Source organism: Fukomys damarensis, unplaced genomic scaffold (genome assembly GCF_012274545.1).
Source record: "Fukomys damarensis isolate Sample0158 unplaced genomic scaffold, DMR_v1.0_HiC HiC_scaffold_9, whole genome shotgun sequence".
Classification (NCBI taxonomy): domain Eukaryota; kingdom Metazoa; phylum Chordata; class Mammalia; order Rodentia; family Bathyergidae; genus Fukomys; species Fukomys damarensis.
This window is the reverse complement of record NW_022900921.1, coordinates 28,517,051-28,537,758: the sequence shown is the minus strand read 5'-3', so window position 1 is coordinate 28,537,758 and position 20,708 is coordinate 28,517,051. Positions and strand designations below refer to the sequence as shown.

Sequence of the window (20,708 nt, the reverse complement as noted above, 5' to 3'; positions counted from 1 at the left end):
CCTCCGCCTCCCGCCCCGCCCAGACCCGTCCTCCCCGCCCCTCGGTCCGCCAGGTCCGTCGTTCCGGCCGGGCCGTCTGTTCCCAGGAGCCACCGCCTCCAAGGTTCTGCTTGCTGAGGAATAAGTGAGCGCTCCCACCACTCCGCTGATTTCTACCTGTTCCGGGGACCCATTTGCCATTCCGAGAAACAGAATCCCTAGAGGCCAAAGGCCACCCAACAAGTCACCTGGACCAGCGTGGACTCGGACTTCAGATTTCCAAAACCAGCGCTCTGGATTCCTCCTCTTCCAGAGAAAGGCAGAGTGCGTAAAGTAGCAGCATCCTTGTCGGCGCAGGTGGTGCATTCCTCCACCACACAAGATTGGAGGGGCAAAGTCCACCTTAGGACTCAAGTGTCGGGTTTGCTGAGTCCCCAGGTCATAGTTAGGAGTCAGGTTCTAAAGACACATTGGGTTTAAAACCTCGCTCTGCCAATCCAACTGGGTACAAGCCATAATCTCTGTAACTCTCCTCACACAGGTATGTAAATGGTTCCTATTCTGTAGGTCGTCGTGAGGATTAAAGGAAAAAGTGCAGACCCACATGGTAAAGTGCTGGGCACACCGCTGATGCTATATAAATGATTGTTATCATCCAGGAAAGGGGCATTTTGGTAGAATTGAGGTGAAAAGGCAGAAATATGAAACTGAGTTCCCTATCTGCTCTGTCACCATGAGAATTTTGCTGTCCCCATATCCCCAATCCCCCTACCTGGGAAAGAGAGCAGCAGACTTTTCTGTTGATTTGAGGTACAGGGGTTAAACCCAGGACCTTCTTACTGAGGTACATCCCCAGCCCTTATTTTCCATTTTGAGACAAGGTCTTGATAAATCCCTATTATAAATTGGACGGGCTGGGTTGGAATTTGGGATCTTTCCGCCTCAGGGTCCCAGGGTGCCAGGATTACAGGCATGTACCTCCACATCCAGTTTAGAGCAGGAAAGTTCTTGAGATTTGGTCTTCTCTTCCAGGAAAACTAAGCTTCCTATTAAATAGCTAATATCTAGTAAATTCTTAACTATATGCCAAGCATCATTCTAAATTCTTAACTATCTTTTGTCCTTATGAGTAGGTATTTATTATCCCTACTTTAAAAGATGAGGTAACTGAGGAAGAGATAAATCAAAGTAGCTTGGTTGAACAATCTATCCCCATCCACGTCCCACCTTGGATAATCTCTTATCTTGATCACTCTGCTTTTCAGAAGTCTTCTCCATAGGCAGGAAGTTAATCATTCTCAGCAACCCTTTCCCCCTAGGGCTCCAAAGCTTAACCCACCCCTTCCCTACTTTGTGACTATCCCAGGCACTGCACCCCACACCAGAACCTTGGCGAGTCTGCCTGCTGGGCTGATGGTAAAGGCAAGGCTGATCTGCAGAGGTCATGTAAGTCTACTGAAGGAAGCAGGACTGTGGGACCTGTGTTCCTGTAGAACCCCGCCCACCTAAAGAGCCACTCTGCTAGCAGCCACATCAGAATTAAGTCCCACTGCCAGATCTCATCATCTCAAGAAACTAAATTTTAAATAAAAATCCAAATAAACTAATTTTAAAATGTGGCATTCATTTGTACGTTATGTTGATTATAATTACCCTTAATATGATGGGACAAGAACGGCATGTCACCTTGGTGCTCTTCCTTTCAAAAACACATATTCATGCAACACACTAGATAAATCCCTGATGAGGGAAATGCTACAAACACACCTCACCTCTATTTCTCAACATTTTCAAGGAAACATCAAAAAACAAAGTCTAAGAAACGATCACAGCCAAGAGGAGCCTAAAGAGACACATAACTAAATGTGATGTGGAATACTGAAACATAAAAAGGACATTAGATTAAAAAAAAAAAAAAAAGGAAATCTGCAGGAAGTATGGACATTGGACATTAGTTAAAAACAAAGTATGATGGACTGGAAGTAAAGCTCAGTGGTAGAATACCTGCCTAGCATGCCCAGCACTAAAAATAACAACGGTGTAACCATACATTATCTTCACAAATATATCATTCTGACACATCAACAGGGAAAACTATATTCACAACTTTTCTATAATTCTGAAGCTAATCTTTAAAATCTTACTTTTTAAAGGCTGGGGACTTAGCTCAGTGGCATCACGCCTACCTTGCAAGAGCAAGGTCCCAAGTTTGATCCCTAGTACCAAAAAAAACAAAAACAAAAAGACTTGCTTTTTAAACTGGAGGCCTAGGTGGCAACATGATTATATCCCAGCAGGTCAAGCAGCCACAAATTTGTGTCCTTGTTCCCAGTCTTTCTTGCACACTGCTGGACTCACCATCCTGATTTATCTTCAGGTGGTCTTGTACTCAGAACTGACAGTTGACAGGTGGGTAATGTCCAACTCTTCTACTGGCTGATTTTAGGTTTTTGAGACAGGGTCTCACTCACTATATACAGGCTGGCCTTCAACTCAGTGATCATCCTTCCTCAGCCTCCCAAGTGGTGGGATTACAGGCGTGTACCAACATGCCGATCTAAGGCCCTCCTAACTTTAACCAAATCTTCCTTTCCAGCTTCTTCAAACCATCCTCTCAGGCCAGGGATTTAGCTCAGTGGTTCCACTGCCTGCTATGCAAGCCCAAGGATCCGAGTTCAATCCCCGGTACCCCAAAAATAAAATCCCCTCCGACTCAGAAAGTTCATCCATCTCCTTAGCAACTATTTGCCTCTGCTTTTTCTAACCACTTCTGTCCTACCATCTCCTTTCCTCAGAATCCTTTTTGGAGCTGGGGATACAGCTCAGTGGTAGAGCATACACCTAGCATGCTTGAAACAATGGTGCTTTCCCCAGTACTGGAGGAACAAAAAGCCCCCAAAACACCTTCCCTCCTTTGTAGTGTCCCTGTAGTCCTAGGCCTAATCAGACCCCAAGGACTCTCCTTTGAACACCAATAGCATTTACACCCACTCAGTATGCTCCCTTATCAGGCACACAGGCACTTTGTGTGTGTGTGTGTGTGTGTGTGTGTGTGTGTGTGGTACTGAGAGTTCAATTTAGAATTTTCACGCTGAGCTATATTCTCAGCCTTTTTTAAAAATTTTAAAGCAGAATCTCACTAAGTCACTAAGTTGTCTAAGCTCCCAGTGCTGGAATTACAGGCATACAGCACCATGCCTAGTTAGTAGGCATTTTCTTGTACCTCTCACAATTCTGCTCACCTATTCTGGAAAGGGAAGGCATGTCACAAGGGCGCTGGTATAGAGGAAATAATGGAGTTGAGCCACAATCCTACAGTTTGTTTGCTGGATGGTCTTGGATAAACCCATCCCTGCCACACAGGAGGACAAGGAGAGGGCAGAAAGAATGAAGTTCACAGGTGGGGTTCACTTTGGACTATAAAGAGCTTTGCCCAGTGGAAGAACTGACATTCCCTTGAGTGTCATGCCTACTGAGAGTAACACTACACTAGACAAGAAGTCAATATTCTTTTTAATTGGGAAATCGATGTAACAAACCTAGATTCACTGAAAATGAAGTCAGTAACTAAGACTCTGTAGTCCATCCCCAACCATCACCAAGGTCTCTGCCTTGTCCTCATACCAGTTCCTCAAGCTCCAGAAAGGACAACCGCGTGAAGAAGGCAGGGTCAACCTCCAGGCCACTTCCCCACACTGCAAACCCCATCCGCACTACCCTTCACTGACATACACACCCTAAATGAGCACACTGGGTTTAGGCCAAAGGAGAGAACAGCCAGTTTCCTGGTGTTTCAAGAAGTCACAGCCATGCCCCAACCTGCTCAAAATCCAAAATTAGCAAAGAAAAATAGAAGGAAGATTGGCTTGCCCACCCACTCCCTTCCCTCCCCCCATCCATCCCAGACAGCAGCCTCACATCCCTGAGCAGTAACACTGTGATCCAAGGTCCCAACAGGGCTCTCGGGGGCTTCACCAGCCCCTGGATGATTACTGCAAAAGGTCCAGAGGCCAGGAGGAGGGGACGGGCACTTAGTCCCATCACCTGCTCAGTGTTAGCCAGCCAAGCTGTTGCTCTCAGCTTGTGCCTGGGGATGCTTACAGTCCCTCTTCCCTCCAGAACATCTACTGGTGGACTGAGAATCAGTCCTCCTGCCAGAGAAGAATCCGTTCCAGGAGGTTCTTTGTCCCCCAGCCTGGGGGGCAAGATGGCACGTAGCACTGGGCAGGCTACACCAGCTTCTTGGCTTCAAAGAAGCTCTTGAGATGCCTCATCTGCCAGACACCGATGGCCACGAGGATGAGAGTCTGCAAAATGGACCACCATAACACCCGCTGGTTGGTACTCTCACTGGTCTGCCGGAAGCGCTCCTCTCGCCACTGTTGGGGAGAACAAAAGGTAGGTCTGAGCTGGCTGGGGCTGCTAGAGCTGCTGGGTTCCCAGCCTGTGACGATGCCCTAGGGAACTCTGCCAAGGTTCTGGCCAACTGCCTGCAAAGAATCACTATCTGGGAACTGTACTCACCCTCAACAGCCAGATCACTTCAGGTAACCTAATCATTTTTCCTAAATCAGTTTCATCTGTCAGGTAGACCTGCCCTGGTGCCTGAAGGAGAGGTAAGATAGTGGTGGTCTCACCCCACATGATAGAACTATCCTGGAGTGCTCAGTATTGGACTTGCTCCAAGCCCTCTGTCCAGGTCTCTCAAATCACTCTTTGAAGATCATGGGTACAGGTTGCAAATTGGTGGCCTGGGGCCTGGTTCTGGCCTTATGTCTTTTGTTTGGCCACACATTGTATGGTGCAAACATTTAAAACTCAGGAAAATTTCACATACAAACCTAGACCTCTAGCTCCTCTTGAAAGAAAGGGAAAATCTGAAAACCTAGGACTGGCTTTTCTGCAAGGAAGTCCCCTGTCAATACTGAACAGCTGTCCCTACTTAGATGGGTCAGTCCCCTATTACATATTTCATAGTTACAAGTTCATTCATGATACTTGTCTCATTCCTGACCACAAATGAGTTTGACACTTTAGGTCCTGGGAGCATCTGGAGCCATTCAAACACCCAAGGTGTTCACATTGACTCCTATGAGGTCATTCTCTGTGTAACTGTGATTTAATAAGCCTGTGTCCTCAATTAAAACATGGACTTAATAATACCCACTCCCACTTTTAGATCTGCAGTGTGCAATAGGTAAGTCCCTCGGGCATCTCATAATGAATCTGCCATACAACACCTGGCTGAGCCAGGGGACCACTTAAAGAGAAGCCCACCACTCCTGATCCAAGTACTCACCCTCTGGTAGTTCTGCTCTTTCTGGATCTGCTCCACTTGTTCCACTAGCTGTCGTACTCGTAGCTGCAACTCACTCAGCTTGTCTTTTGCAGCAATTTCTGCATAGTCGTTGGCGTGTTCACCCACCTGGATATCAAGGTGAACTCTCTGGGGACAGATAGGAAGATTTGAGCAATCAGGCAGCCCTGCTCCATCCTCCTGCCAGAGACTGATAGCTGACTTCCCACTTTCCTTCATTTGTTCATTTAGCCAATAGTCTGAGGCCTCCTCAGTGTCTAGCCTTATGGGAATCTGGGTTCATAAGCCCCAACAATAAACCTGGGCTCATGCTGTGACCAAAGCATATAAAGCCTGTTCCCTGTATTTGTGGGTTTCACATCTACAGATCCAATCAACTACAGATCAAAATAATTTAAAAAGAAAAAAACAAAAAACTGTACTGAGCATGTATAGACTCTTTTGGTCATTATCCTCGAAACAATTAAATCCCAACAATTCACACAGCATTTACATTGTATTAAGAGATTATAAGAAACCTAGAAAAGACTTAAAAAGTATACAGAATGATAAGCTGAATAAAAATAGTATACCATTTCATATAAGAATTTAAGCATACACCAATTTGGGGATGGGGGTAAGAGGATGGTCCTGGGACTGAGGGATGACTATACAAAGAGCTCAGCCACTGTGCCCTGGATGTTCACTGAAAACCTAGTATTCTTGGGAGATACAAAATCCAACATACTTATCTCACATTCATAGTACCAAAAGTCCTGACCAGGCCATAAAAGCTGAAAGCTTCAAGTTTCACATGGGTCCACTTACCAGCATGCCTCCAGCAAAGAGGGAGAACTTGGTGGAATTGGAGTGAAGACAGATCTGGTGCTCACCAGGGGTGTGAGAAGTGAAAGTGAACCTGCCCTCAGAGCCATACTGCCGGGCCAAGATGACCTAGAGAAAGGAGAGGGGCATCAGTCTATGTTACAGTAGAGATGAGGCCAGAAGGAAATAGTGCTTAAGGCTCTAAGCACTAAAAAGTCAACAGAAAGACCCTTAAGCAACTCACAACTCAAAGATCTAAAGCTGCCAAATGCTTGCTGAGAACTATTTGGGGCAGAAGTGAAGTCTGGCATCAGGCTGGTAGTAATTACTCTTGGAAGTTCATGCCAAGTTTATAGTTCATACCAACTTTCAATGTGATTTATTTTTTAAAAAATTAAAGGTGACTGAAGATGACAGCTAAGGGTTTTTTCATTTTAATATCCTTATTTGTCAAAATTAAAAGTTGTTCTTTCCGAAGTGTTCTGCGAAATCAGTCTTGATGTCCAGCCTTAAAGCTAATAGCACTCTGATTTCTATTCCTACAATTAATCCACCCATCACGCCTAACAGAAGTGAATTACCATTTCATAAACCAGGAAAATGGCTCAGAGAAAGTAATTGACCTGGCCGAATCGTGAAGAAGTCACTAGGAAAATAAGAGGAGCAGCTAGCATTCCAGCAGCCCAAGTTTGGCCTGCAGTGAAAACCCAACATCTTCCCACAACATCAACTGTCTTTCTCACTTCAGCAGATCGGGAAACTAAGACAGGAAGTAGCAGAGCCTGCTTGATGAAAGACTCGACAAGGGTAAGGGACTGGCTTACCTTGTCCTCTGGGTCCTTTACCTCCACGAACATGCCAAGCCCGGGGGTGGCCGGCTGATACTCCTCGCGCTGCTTGTCATACAACTGCGTCCTGTAATTTCCTGGAAACAAGCGAGGAGAGATCAGGTCAGCACAGCGTGACATGGCACTGGGTCTGCCCCTGTCAGGGCACAAGAAGGCCAGAACTTCGTAGCTTCAGAGAGCTGAGTTTTCCAAACCCACCACCCAAACCACGGTCCCGTCCCAAACATTTCCTTCACCCCCGCACCTATGACCATGGTCTCGTCCGGAATCTCTTCAATAAAGCACTTTTTCTCTGTCTCCCCAATGTGGAAGTAGAGCGCGCTCCCGCGGGCTGCAAACCACAACAGCAGCAAAAGGGCCCGCATTGCTTTACCCAGCCCTGTTCCGGGTCGCATATGGACGACCCGCACGCCTTGCTCAGCAGCCATCTTGCCCCACCTGCCAGCGCAGACGCAGCCGCTCGAGCCACGTAGCCCTGCCGCCGCCACCGCGGTGCTTGTTGGGACCGCGAGTTCTGCACGGTAGACTACAAGTCCCGAGATGCCTGGTAGCGGTGGCGGGGCAGTGCCCGATGGGGACATGGACACTGCCTGGCACTGAACCAGGGCATCCAAAGTGGAAAGTTTCGTTCCTTTGATTCTGTTTAGCAGCCAGGCGACTGGAGGCGATTGTCAGCTTTTTTTGTTTTGTTTTGTTTTTTTGTGAGACAGGGTCTCACTATGTAGTTGAGACTGACCTGGAACTCACTATGTAGCCCAGGCTGGTCTCGAACTCGCAGCGATCCTCCTGCCTCAGCCTCCCGAGTGCTGGGATTACAGGCGTGCGCCACCACGCCCGGCATGATTGTCAGCTTTTTACAAATAATGAAAGTGAGGCAGATAATTTGAAGCAGAGGATAGGCAGTATTCGAATCTATGGCCGCCGACATGCCTCAGAATAGCATCTGCTACTTTGGTTAACTTCTGTTGTTCCTACTTAAAATAGCACAAGCAATGCACTAATTTAGTCTCAAAAAAATTAAAAGTGAAAAAGCCTGCCTCTTGCCACTTATCCCCCAATCCCATCTACTCTTCAATCTGGTCTGTATCCTCCCACCTATCGTCATCATCATCATCATCACCTCCAACAACCTCTGTCACTAATACCCACGCACTCTCGCCCTGGAGCTGAACCCTTCCGGACCAGGGTACCATGCGCCGGTGGCTGGCGGGTGAAAAGATATTTGTGATATTTGTGGCCCAGATCTGGAGAGCTTTTGCATTTGCTTGAGGTCAGCAGCCGTCTAAGTCTGCCGGTCGTGTCCTTCTGCATTTTATCCAAATTTAAGTGTCTTTTGGAAACTCTTAGGGGTTGGTGGTTTATGGTTCTGACAGCCTCACCTGTTCAAAGAAGACGAAGTTTCCTCTTTATTTCTGGTTCTCTGTTGTTTTCATTTAGAGAGGTTTCCTGGAAATGAATTCATGTTTCCCTTCAATGGGAAGTTTTTACCTTGTTTTTCTTAACATTTACAATATTCTGTAGCTTGGATGTACTTTATTTTTAACTATTCCTATGATGAAAAATGATAAAGATTTCTTCTAATTTTTTTTCTTATAAATGATGCTGTAGTAGGCATGGTGGTACACACCTGTAGGCACTTGGGAGGCTGAGGCAGGAGGAATGCCACTTATTTAAGACTAGGCTAGGTTCTGTAGTGAGTTCAAGGTCAGGCTGAACAGCAATGTTTTTGGATATTTGCTTCCCCATGCCCTGTTCAAATGTTCTCAGTCTTTTTAAATTTTATAAAATCAGCATATGAAAATTTGTATTCCATTACTCTTTAATTTGTATTTCATTGGTCACTGAATTTTTTTGGTACTGGGGATTGAACTCAGATCCTTGCGCTTGAGAGGCAGTCACCAGAACCACTGAGCTAATCCCCAGTCCAGTCACTGAATTTTTTCACTTGTTTTTCTTCTGTAAATTACTGGATTGTTTCTATGACTGCTTTGTCTAAATGTTATTACTCTGTGTGAGTGTGTGCACATGTGTGCATGTATTTATGTGTAGTGGTTTTGTTTTGGTACTGGAGATTGAACATAGGTCCTTTACACTAAACTATATCCCCAGCTATTTTTTATTTTCTATTTTGAGACAGGGTCTCACTAAGTTGCCCAGGCTTGGCTCCAACTTGGAATCCTCCTGCTTCAGCACCCCAGAGTACTGGAATTATAGGCATGGGCCACCTCACATGGCCATACAGTTTCATTTGTATAAATAAAAGGGTAGACATATTTATACACATGTATTTGTATATAAGAAATTCTATAATTTATATAACAAACAGGTAAACTGTGTATGCTTATATAGAAAAAGAATAGGCATCTGTGGCTGGGAAGAAACTTATTTTTAAAACTTTTTATTGAGGTGTCACACATACCAAAAGTTTGTAAATTAAACATTTATATTTTGATTAATTTTCACAAAGTGAAGCCTCATAATCAACACCAGGTGTCATAAGTTTGGTTAATGCAATCACTGTCTCAGCATCTGTTTTTAGGTCTAACATAAGTTATGTGAAACCCAGTTGTACACTATCACCTTTGGCCCTCCACGTGTGGGTATTTGTGACACAGCCTGCTTACTCCTCATCCTCTGACCAAAACCCCAACATATACCATGATAAAACCTAATGATCAATACCAGTCATGTAATAAGTTTCCTTCTCTTTAAATTAGCCAGTCCACCACTCTGCAGGAGAGCCTGAAGGATAACATTCACAGACCTTACTAAAGGTATTGTCACACAAAGCCTCCCTCTTTTGCTCCTCTCCCCTGGTAGAACACCTGCTGTCTTTGGACTTCCTGCCAGTCCTTCTGTGAACTTCTCTTCTCTCAAGGCTCTGTGAGTGACACACTGCTTCTGTGTGTCATGTGTCTTATTGGCTGCCTGTACGTCACCTGACCGTAACACCCAAAGCTAACTCTCCTCCTGTCTAGGTTCTCCTGGATAGTCGCTGAGTCAGGAAGAAAACACAAGGTACAGGTCAAACAGAAACCACAAAGGTGCCTGTCAATATAAGCAAGAGACACAACTGGTCATGAGCTGGACACATAGACACAAGCCCATTTGTCTAAATAAAACAGTATCCCTTGAAAGTTACACTATAAACCCTTCTGGAACCCTGGCAGGCAGAGCTAGAATTTATAGCCAAGCTTCACAGAGTAACCTCAAGACCAAATTAAAGGAAAATCTGATATCAGATCAAGAGATGTTTTGGTTTTTAATTATATACTATTTTATGCTGTGTAGAGAATTTTTTGCAATGTACATTATTCACATTTTCAGTGAAAATTAATTTTTTAAAAATCAAATTATCACTGCCTCTTGTTTAAAAAAGTATAGACCAAGGGCTGGGGATTTAGCTGAGTGGCACCACACCTGCCTTGGAAGCGCAAGGTCCTGAATTCAATCCCCGGTACCACACACACACACACAAAAAGAAAAGCATAGACCAGTTCTTAAACATCCCAAGCCTTAGAGACAGACATTGTTTAGAAATACAGGTCCTAACTTGAGTTTCTGGCCTCTGTATTTGAAGAAATGGCCCTGCAGAGACTTGCTATAACAAGCAAAACCAGCTATGTATAGGGCTGTCCTGATCTGTTTTCTGTGGATATGTAACAGAATATTTGAGACTGGGTTATTTATTTGTGGTACTGGGGCTTGAACCCAGGGCATTCACATTGAGCTACATTTCCAGACCTTTTTTTATTTTGAGACAGGATCTCACTAAGTTGCTCTGCCTGGGCTTGAATTTGTGATTTTCCTTTCTCAGCCTCCTAGAGTACTGAAGTTAAAGGTGTGTACCATCATGCCCAGCTGTAAAAGAAAGAAGTTTATTTACTTCAAAGTTCCAGAGGCTGGAAGACCAAGATTGGATGGCCACATCTGGAAAGGGCCTCATGTTGCATTATAACATAGCAAAGTAGAAGGGCAAGCAGGCTTGGGTAGAAAAGCCAAAACACAACCAGCAGTCTTACTTTAAAACAACTGATTCTTGCTTTAACTAGTTCAGTCAGGATAGAATTGCATTAATCTCTCTTAATAACCTAAGCACCTCTTAAAGGTCCTACTGTCTCTCAACACTTATATTAGAGACAAATTTCAACATGAGTCAGACAGCAGATAAACCATAATCAGATCATAGCAGGCCTTTCTTTTGACCCTTTAAGAAATCTTCCTTCTGACCTCGGCAGGGTGGTTTTCAGTGGAGAACTTGCTGTAAGGGTTCCCTGCCACAGATTAGACGAGAGACACTGGCCCTTCTTATACTCAACCTCAGATATGAGAAGAAAGAATCAAGAGGGGCTTGGATTTCTGGGATCCAGTGTGCTATGGTACGGATCTGGAATATCCCCTGGCTGCCCATGTGGGGAAGGCTTAGTCCTTAACCTGGCACTGTGGAGAGGAAATCAATTTCCTCTGCTGTACATAGATTACTGCCATGTGCTCCCACAGGTCCCAAACCAATGAGCCAACCAACCATGGACTGATACCTCTAAAACTGTAAGCCAAAATAAACTTTTCCTCTTCATAAATTGATTGTTTCAGGTATTTTGTCATAGAAAGCTGACACACAAAACAAAGTATGCATGAGTGTAAACTAAAGTGCTGAATGTCCTGACTTGCCCTATGATGTGACAAGTTGATGTCTCAGTAGTAGTAATGTTTTAATGTGGTTTTTATTGAGATTAAAATCTTTATAAAATTTTTTTAAGAATAGGAAAAATTTATTGAGGGAAAGAAAGCTTGTCTAAGAGAGACAGAAGCAGGGGCTGGAAAATGGGTTGCCCACGCACCCCACTTCTCTAAGATGTTTTATATAGCAAAGTCATGTGGTGAGGCAGGTACAAAGTAGGACAAAACTATAAGACCCAATGGAAAATTACAAGGTGGGCATGAGGTGGGGCAAAACCATGACCAACCAATAAGATCACAAGTACAGTCACCCAGGTAGTATTGATTAAGTGGAGGTCAAATGGGGAAGCAAATAACATAGCAAGCATACAAAGATTTTCAGTAAGGGTAGCGGTCAGGAATATTTCCTGGAAAGGCTGGGCTAAGACCTTGGCCCCCCCACCCAGGTGATTGATACCTATTTAAAATATCAATCACTGCTCTTTATCCCCAGGAAAAGCACAAGGGTATAGTAGTTTCTTTCCTTTTACAATTCTGCCCTTCAATGAATTTGAATGAATGTGTCTTGATTGTCCTCCACGTTGGCTTCTCCTGTGCTGGCCCTGTGTAGCTGCCTATTAGAGATCTAATTAACTTACCTATCTGCAATATTCCCCCCTCTGAAGAAGTAACCCTACCTGTTGTGAGGGGGCAAAGGGCAAAGACAACCCTGGCTACTTCCAGCTGAAGAGAGCTGTATTGTGATCAGCAGTCAGAGTTACTCTCCAGAGGGTCTGTCTGAAGGCTATCGATAGGCATCAGGCATTGTCATCTTGGTAGCTGCATAACTTTTAAGTGGAAGATGTAGGATCAGGTAGGAAAGGTTCCTTTGTGTCCTGGATCTTGTAGACCTTGAGGGGCCAGGGCAAAATATTGGCTGTCCTCATAGCCCAGTTACCTTTTTATTTTTGGTCTCCAAACATTCTGGAAGTTTTGTCTTGAAATCCAGCAGCCACAGAGGAGGGAAGTGCCTTGAACCAAACATTGTTGAGACCTCCGACCAGTCATGTTGGTGGAAGACCTCCAAAATGATATAGGGGGAAGAGAAAAACTCCCAAACCTGCTAGATATCCAAAACCCAAGTTTGTGTTCTCTAAAATTGAAGAATGAACTCTAGGAACAACGGAGGTTAAGACTAGGAAAAATTTGGGCCAGGGATTTAGCACAGTGGTTGTGCCACCTGCCTTGCAAGTGCAAGGTCCCAAGTTTGATCCCCAGTACCAAAAAATAGCAGGGAAATTTATTGAGGGAAAGAAAGCTTCTGTCTAAGAGAAACAGAAAGGGGAAGAAAGTGGGTTGCCCCTTTAAAAATTATTTATAAATGAGAACTCTGTCACTGGTTCTGAATACTGAATGTCACTTTTACTGAACACTTGATAATGCTTCTTTATTAATTTACCTGAAATTAGAAAGCAAAGCAGACCTGCTCTGTGAAACTATGATGGGGGTCCCTAAGACTACCTTCAGGTTTAGTGATTCACTATAGATATTCACAAAATTCGGAAAAGGTGTTATACTCATGGTTATGCTTTATTGTAGCAAAATGGTACACATTAAATCATGGAAAAGTGATGGGTGTGGTGGCACATGCTTGTAATCCCAGAATTTAGAAGGCTGAGGCACGAGGATTGCAATGAATTTGAAGCCAGACTGGGCTACACAGAGTTCAAGGCCTGAACTAACATAGGATGGATGGATGAGGGGTGGGGACTGCTGCATAGGTCGAATTTCAGAAGTGATCGAGTTCCAGCTTCCTCTCCCTTTGGAGTCGTCAGGACAGTGTCTAATTCTTTCAGTAACGTATCTTAATAACACGTTCAAAGTATTGTCAGCCAGGGAAACTTACTTAAGCTTTAGTGTACAGAGTTTTGGGGGGAAATTGATAACATAGGAATGGAATGCTCATGGGGCTAACTGCAGAGACCAAAACTGATACAGCATGGCCTACAGTCCACTCCCAACCCCCATAAATGAAACTATTGCCATAAACTATCTGGCAGGATTCAGGACCCCAGATTTACAAATATCCCATCAGTCTTCCATATTCGTGATTCTGCATCCACAGATTCAACCAACTGTGGATCTAAAAAATAAAAAGTGGCCGGATGTGGTGGTGCACACCTATAATCCCAGCACTTGGGAGGCTGAGGCAGGAGAATCGTTGTGAGCTTGAGACCAGCCTGGGCTACATAGTGAGTTCCAGGTCAGTCTCAACTACATAGTGAGACCCTGTCTCAACCCCCCCCAAAATACAAAGTGTCTGAACTAAAAATGTAGAATCTTGTTCTTGTAGTTATTCCCTAAACAATGTAGTATACTATTTACATTACATTGGGGGTTATAAGTAATCTAGAGATGATTGAAACTGTAAAGTAGGATTTCATAGATTATATACAAATATACCATTTTACATAAAGCATCTACAGATTTTTGTCCATGGGGGTCTTAGAACCAATGCTCCCCAGACACTAAGGGATAACTACACTCTCACAAGTTAGCATATTCCATGAGCTTAGAAGTCATCTCGTAGGAGTTAGCCAAGGTTCAGTATCTTTGAAATATGTAAGGTTTGATAGACCAGGGATGTAGCTCAGCAGCTCAGTGCCTGACTGGCAAGTGCAAGGCCCTGTGTTCGAGTCCCAGTACCAAAAAAGAAAAAACGGAGAAATATGTAGGGTTTGAACTCCCAAACCTGCTGAGCTAATCTTGTACCTCAGAGAAACTTACACTTCAGTAAAGTCATTCTGTGTCATGTTACATTGTTCGAATCATAAACAGTACTCAAGCTGCTTTACACATGTCTCCTGGTGCCAAAGATCAGTGAAATGAGAACTTTAGTCCTGAACAAACTTCCAGGAGACATATTTTGCAAGTTCAAACTATGGTTCCAGCAGCATTTGCAAAATCTTGATGCAGGGTGAAGGAAATTTTCATATTTCTAAATTCATTTAATTTTACCATTGAGAGGCTTCTGCCTAACCTTCATTTGGAAGTGATTCACTTGCAATGTTATCACCTGTTAAAAGACAAATGTCAAGAGAAAAGAAGCTAGCAGAATTCTAAGTTATGTGCCTATAAATGCCTTCCAACTAATGAATATGATGAATTAAACTGGATTTATAGCAGTATTTGACAATACTGTGTGAAAAGAGAGATAATATGCATAAAAAACATTTGCGGGAGATTGTGATAAGAGAGAACAATAACCAATTAAGTTGAATGCAACCCTCTCCCTTCCAGAAAAACAGTTCTGTTCTTCTTTAGTAGATTTCTATTCAATTATCATTATCTTTTGAGTTTCAAAATTTTAAAAAATTATGAAGTATGGTATTTTTGTCATGTTATTCAAGTATCTAGATGCTATTTTCAATTTTACTCTTGGTCTACAGTGTCTATGGTATTTAGTGATTCTTTTCAGAAAAAGTTTGATGGCTCCTGGCCTATTAAAAGACAAGTTTCAGTTTTACTTTGATTCTACTCAGCTGTCCTTACAGCAGAAACTCCCCAAGAGAAGACGCTAATACCAGGAGGCAGACACCAGCTCTGCCTCCCCTGCACCTAGGGGGCAGCCCCTTTGCTCCTTTTCTGTGGTGATCCAGTACAGTCAACTCATAAGCTTTCAGGCAACAGTGCAGGTGAGATGACTGATACCAGCCCCAGAGTGGCAGAGCACTCTGCTAGGTGGGTGGGTGGTCAGCCAAGGAAGATGAGCCTTTATCTGGAACAGCCCTAAAAGGTCAGACAATCGCTGGGGATTTAGCTCAGTGGTTCCTCTGCCTGCCTTTCAAGCACAAGGACCCGAGTTCAACCCCCAGTACCAAAAAAAAAAAAAAAAAGTCACACAATCAACTAATGGTAAAGCAAGACCATAATCTCAAGTCCTGGTTTCCAGGGTGGGGATGGGGAAGGATCTGGAACAAGACTCATCCCAGCAGTTCACATTTTTCAAAGCCTGAACTTGGCAGGGACTTTCTGGGTCTGGATACAGTGGTACCCTGGGCCCCAGTGGAGGCCGAACTATTTTTCTTGGCTCTCCCCCTCCCTTTTATTTTCTCCCCTGTACTGGGGATTAACCCAGATTGATTTGCATGGTCTTTGCACTGAGCTACATTCCCAGTGCCTTTTTTACTTTTTAATTTTGAAGTAGGACCTCATTTAGTGGCCAACTTTCCCACCTGGGCTCACATTTGTGATTCTCTTGCTTCAGCCTTTTTGAGTGCTGGGACTGTATATGTTGTTATCACACCTGACCTGTTTTTCCTTATAAGGGTTACCCTTTCTTTAAAAATTTTTTTGTGTAAATTTTTCATACTGCTATATGTTGTACATAGTGTATTGTTACACTAATGGTATAACAGTTCTCCTGCATAATTATAATACATTTTCATATACAGGGGGAGGTTAGTTGGACAGGCTTAGGCAAGTTGCTTAAATGCTTTATACTTCACTATGAGGTACTATTCCTTCCCTAGATAAGTTAATTCCTACACAGCGAAGAACTTCATCCAAAACTCATACCACCTCACCTCCTTTATTAAATTTTCACATACCAAGACAATATTCCTTTGCCCTAATCAACCCAGAGCCAGATACCAGACATCTCAGGACAATCTCTACACCCCAGATCCTATTGGAATCATTCAAGCTAGACAATATTAAGCCTGATATCTTGGCTTACAAATTTGTTCCTGTAAAAATTACAATAAAGTCTCCTGCCCAGAATTCCCTTCCCTCCTCCTGCCCCTTAAGAGCCCCTGGTGCTTTCCAGTGTACCCCTTTGGGAACTGACGTGACCAGCTATCTCTTTAATGGCAGTCACCCCTTGATCTGTTAGCCTCACCATGTCTGAGTAACAATAAAACCTATATTTGAAAATAGGGGAGGAGAAAGACAAGATGTGGCATGAGGTTGGAGGGGAGGAAAATGGTGGAAAGGAACAGCCAAAGTAGTGGCATATGCCTGTAATCCCAGCACCTGAGAGGCTGAGACAGGAGGGTTTCAAAGAGTACAAGCCAGCTTAAACTACATGGCAAGTCTCTGTCTTTAAAAAAAAAAGGTTGTGGGGGGAGAGAAGCAGTAGAGGGTACCCCATGTCACTTTCTGCATTTGTTCTACCCTTCTTCTCCCTCCACCTCATTCTCATTTGTCATCGTCCCCTCCTCTACCTTTTCTCCTGGGTTTCTTATCACAGATAATGAGTGAATTTTGAATCTGAAGAATGAGGTCTCCCACATGCATGAAAACCTATAGAGAAAATCTCCCTTTGAGGACAGGAGGGTTTACCAGTTAGGGAACTTGACTAAGGAGACTGATAAACAGAGAAGGGTCTCAGATATCTGCAGGCTCTGGCGTAAGGAAAGAGCATTTGCTTTTAGGAGAGCTGAGCCCAGGGAAATCTCCTGATACCTCAGCCAAAACTACATTTCATTACTCTTCCTGAAGAGATTTTTGGAAGACAATGGAGACATTTGAAAAGACGACAAGCATTTTATTGTGGGAAGGTGGCATTTTGGTTGGGGAAGAACTGAGACTTAGGCTGAGCTGTAGCATTTGGCCACATTTTCCCAGGAAGTTTCCTCAGGGCTGCAATCAATTGCTTCCCGACTCTTAGGAACCAAGGCATGGCCCACTGCTCCCTCTGATTTTTGTTCTACCTGTGGGAATGACCAGAGTATGGAAAGGAGGGAGCAACAAGCCTCTTCAGTCTTGGGATCCAGCCAGGCACAGGCCCATAGGATGGACTGCCCAGAAGCTCTGAGGAAGGATGTATGGGTGAAGGAGGCAGAGAGGCTGACACAGAGGCCACTGTGGGTACCAAGGGCAGGTGTACTCCTGAGCCCTTAACTGGTTACTCATTAAAAGCATGATTTGTGATATCTTCTTAGGCAGTCACAGACTTAAAGCTGCTTTTGCCTAGAGATGCCCAGTGGGAAGATAAAAGCAAAGCAAAGCTTGACCTTTATTTTGCATTTGTGTCCTTTATTACCTTAAAACTTTGTGTCAGATCCCTGCTTAATTCTGCATATAGGCATTTTAATAATTTAAGGAATGTCCATCTAAAAATTGGCAACATACATTTGATCAGCCCTAAACTTACATAATCTATCTTATCTCCCTGCAAGACTTCACCATTATAAGAGATTTACAGGGCCACTCAACTACCAAAGGGTGCCCAGAAGCCTCTACTATTGCCCTAAACCTAAAATTACCTTGGATTCCAACCAAGCCTTCTACAAAACTGAGACTCCCCAAGCACAATCAATGATCTCATAGTAATCAAGCTACCCCCTCAACCAATAAAAGCAATTGCAAAACCAGAGCTGAAATAATGATCAACCAGACTCTAGCCCACCCCAACAATTCCATAATATCTGTATCCTTTCCTTTGCTGAGCGATTACTCTGATCCTCTTCATCAGAGTGAGACCCCATCAGCTCCTAAAGCTGAAATACCATTTTCATCCACTTTCTAACACTGCTTAATAAATCAGCCCATGCCTCTCACTGGGACATCCTGAGATGCTTTTCTGCACCCAGGCTTATTTGAGCCCCCCTCATCTTCTCTTTTAAGGGGCCTCCTTGGAACCTGCCTAGTGATAGGGCCTCTGAGGCAATTAAGTAGGAGAGGAGAGAATTGTCAGGGCAATCACTGTGAGCATCATGGTCTAGGGGTAAGAGAAGAAGGTCAAGTGGCTCTAGATCCATGTCCACGGTGACACTGCTTTTGATGTTTTTGCATTTGGCACCACCCCACTTCAGTAACTAGGTGTTCTGGGGAAAAGACCTTTCATAGGAAGCTCCTTCATAGTTAGGGTCATGAGGAGTACAAAATATTTATTTTTCCACAGGCCAGGAAGGAAGATGAGTGTAGAGGTGAGTGGTCCAGAGAAGGTGGTGAACTGCAGAGGTTCAAGGCCATAGCAAACAGAGGATCCATCCTACACCAAAATGCATACAAATCTCTGTTTCATGTGCCACATATTCCATCCCTGATGCATCCCTTCCCTACTGTCTCTGGTTCAATATAACTAATGTGAATAATGGAAAAGGGCACCACAAGAAAGTTTTAGGCATAGAATATATGGAGATTTTGGATTTCCTATAATTATGATACTCTATTACTTGCCTTTCTTTCTCTCTTGTTTCATTCTTGCTTTCTTCCTTTGTAGGAATCCACTTGACCTCACTAAAGCCATTCTGCATCATGAACACCACGATTGAGTAACCATAGCCTGTTTTCTGGGAATTGTTTCTTGGCACACTGCACATAAACAAAACCATGAGAGTGGTATGTGGAGCTTTATGACTAGTCCCAGCACTGTCAATGCCAGTAATGTTCCTTGCATCTTAAATGTTAGCTTAAAACAGAACAGGAATATTCCAGTTTGAATGGAGACCTCTTTGTCCTGAACACTTGGTCCTTATATGTAAGCACCCTCCCTCTGGCCCAAGTCATAAGGACTCACCAATCTGTACAGCTGCTGTTGATCACATTTCTCCCAATAAAGATTACATCGTAGGGGCCAGGGATTTAGCTCAGTGGTTCCACCACCTGCCTGGCAAGCACAAGGTCCTGAGTTAGATCCCTGGTACCAAAAAAAAAAAAAAAAAAAAAAAGATTACATTGCATAATCCTGGATGTTTCTGCTTCTTTTGAGCTCTAAATACCTTCTGTCTGTAGCAGTCATTTTTTTGCTTCTTTGTTTGTATGTTTGTTTACACTAGATTTTCCTGGCACAGCCTCCTTCTCTTCTTTTCCTTTCCACCCCTCAATAAATCTCTATTTCTATTTCTTTTTTACTCCTTTTCTTTATTTTTTCCTCCCTTCCTACCTTCTCTGTCTTTCTTTTTCTTTCTTTTTTTCTTACACCTTTCTTCCCTTTCTCCAGTGCAGCTTGTGCTTTTCCTGGTTTTAGGAGCACAGAAATGAATGTGTGATATAATTTCATGTCTTTATCTCTCCCACCTATAAGGCCCTGAGGAACTTGCTTGTAAATAAGCAATTACGATTTGACATGATTAACACTGTAGTGGAGGGATTTACAAAGCCTTGAGGAGCTTAGGGGTGGAAAAACAAGTTAGTGCTTCTGGACTTGAATCTTGAAAGGTGAATAGGAAGGAATTAGACAGGTAGATGAAAAGGTAAGAGCAGAGGTTGAGTGGATCTTCCAGAAAGGACATAGCAGTTAATGAATGCCCATCGGAGTTTGGAGGGAATCACCGATGAGGAAATAATGTAGCTCCCCAGTATCTCCTCTGAATCTCACAACTGGCACCTTGTTTCAGTAGTCTTGATAGCCACTGTGGAATGAGATTACTGCAAAGAGGGAAGAGTGCGCTTATATTTCCTGCCCTGTTACCACTCAGAAAGAAGTTGTTCTATCATCAGTACAGTACAATACTTTTTCTCTTGGAAACTACATCACTGCTCTCTAATATCTAAGTTAATGTGCTTTGAAATACTGCTGTGAAGCCACTTGGACACTACCCTGTTATATGCCCAACACAACAGTAAGAATTTTATATTTTTGACCATTTAGGGAGCACTGTTGGAAGACTGACTGCTGGACCACCACCACGAAAGAATGCAATGTACAGTGCAGTCTGAGGGTTAGAGGTGATCACTGAAGTATTTGTTAAAATTTGAAATCAGATAAATATAGAACTTGGGAGCAACTTTTTAGGAACTTATTATAGAAATTTAACAGGAATATGACATCAAAAACACATGATCTGTTTTATTTTGATTGTTTCACACAAAAAAATTGGTTCATGAGATAAAAAACATTGTGATTTAAACAACAACAATAAAAATGAGGGAGGGGTAAGGGAGGGGGAGGGAGGGAGAGAGCGAGGGAGGGAGAGACTTTTTACTACAATTGGAGCTTTGGTATAGAATGGCAGCGCGATCCAGGACCACGGACAGCACCCAATCCACCTCCCAAAACCTCGTACCTTTGCTTCTGCATCTGCTCCCGCATCCAGTGAAGAATCTCACCTCTCTACAGTGAACGACCTTCCAAATCCAATGGCACCCCCCCC

The 20,708-nt window shown here is 43.6% G+C and overlaps 1 protein-coding gene and 1 long non-coding RNA gene across 2 annotated transcripts in view; both read right to left on the bottom strand.

The window, feature by feature from the left end:
- Positions 1-3,151: 3,151 nt before the first annotated feature.
- Tmed9 (transmembrane p24 trafficking protein 9) lies at positions 3,152-7,420 on the bottom strand. Its single transcript, XM_010622029.3, has 5 exons — positions 7,193-7,420; positions 6,925-7,025; positions 6,104-6,229; positions 5,279-5,425; positions 3,152-4,358 (listed from the first exon to the last, which is right to left on the bottom strand). Exons 1-5 carry the CDS (start codon positions 7,374-7,376, stop codon positions 4,209-4,211), a joined length of 708 nt encoding a protein of 235 aa, XP_010620331.1. The 5' UTR covers positions 7,377-7,420; the 3' UTR covers positions 3,152-4,208.
- Positions 7,421-18,791: 11,371 nt separating this feature from the next.
- LOC117285376 overlaps positions 18,792-20,708 on the bottom strand; it is a 73,288-nt gene continuing 71,371 nt past the window's right edge. Inside the window, exons 2-3 of the long non-coding RNA XR_004516420.1 lie at positions 19,133-19,222; positions 18,792-18,927 (exon numbers count right to left, since the gene is read on the bottom strand). This is a non-coding gene — a long non-coding RNA (uncharacterized LOC117285376). The remainder of the gene's footprint in view (positions 18,928-19,132; positions 19,223-20,708) is intronic.

Bases quoted from the DNA above. Each gene is read 5' to 3' on its own strand.
- Tmed9 (XM_010622029.3), bottom strand. From the start codon at position 7,376: ATGGCTGCTGAGCAAGGCGTGCGGGTCGTCCATATGCGACCCGGAACA. The intron at 7,026-7,192 runs GTGCGGGGGTGA...GCTTGTTTCCAG, and splicing joins GGACGAGACCATGGTCATAG to GAAATTACAGGACGCAGTTG. The intron at 5,426-6,103 runs GTAAGTGGACCC...ATCTGTCCCCAG, and splicing joins TCTTTGCTGGAGGCATGCTG to AGAGTTCACCTTGATATCCA.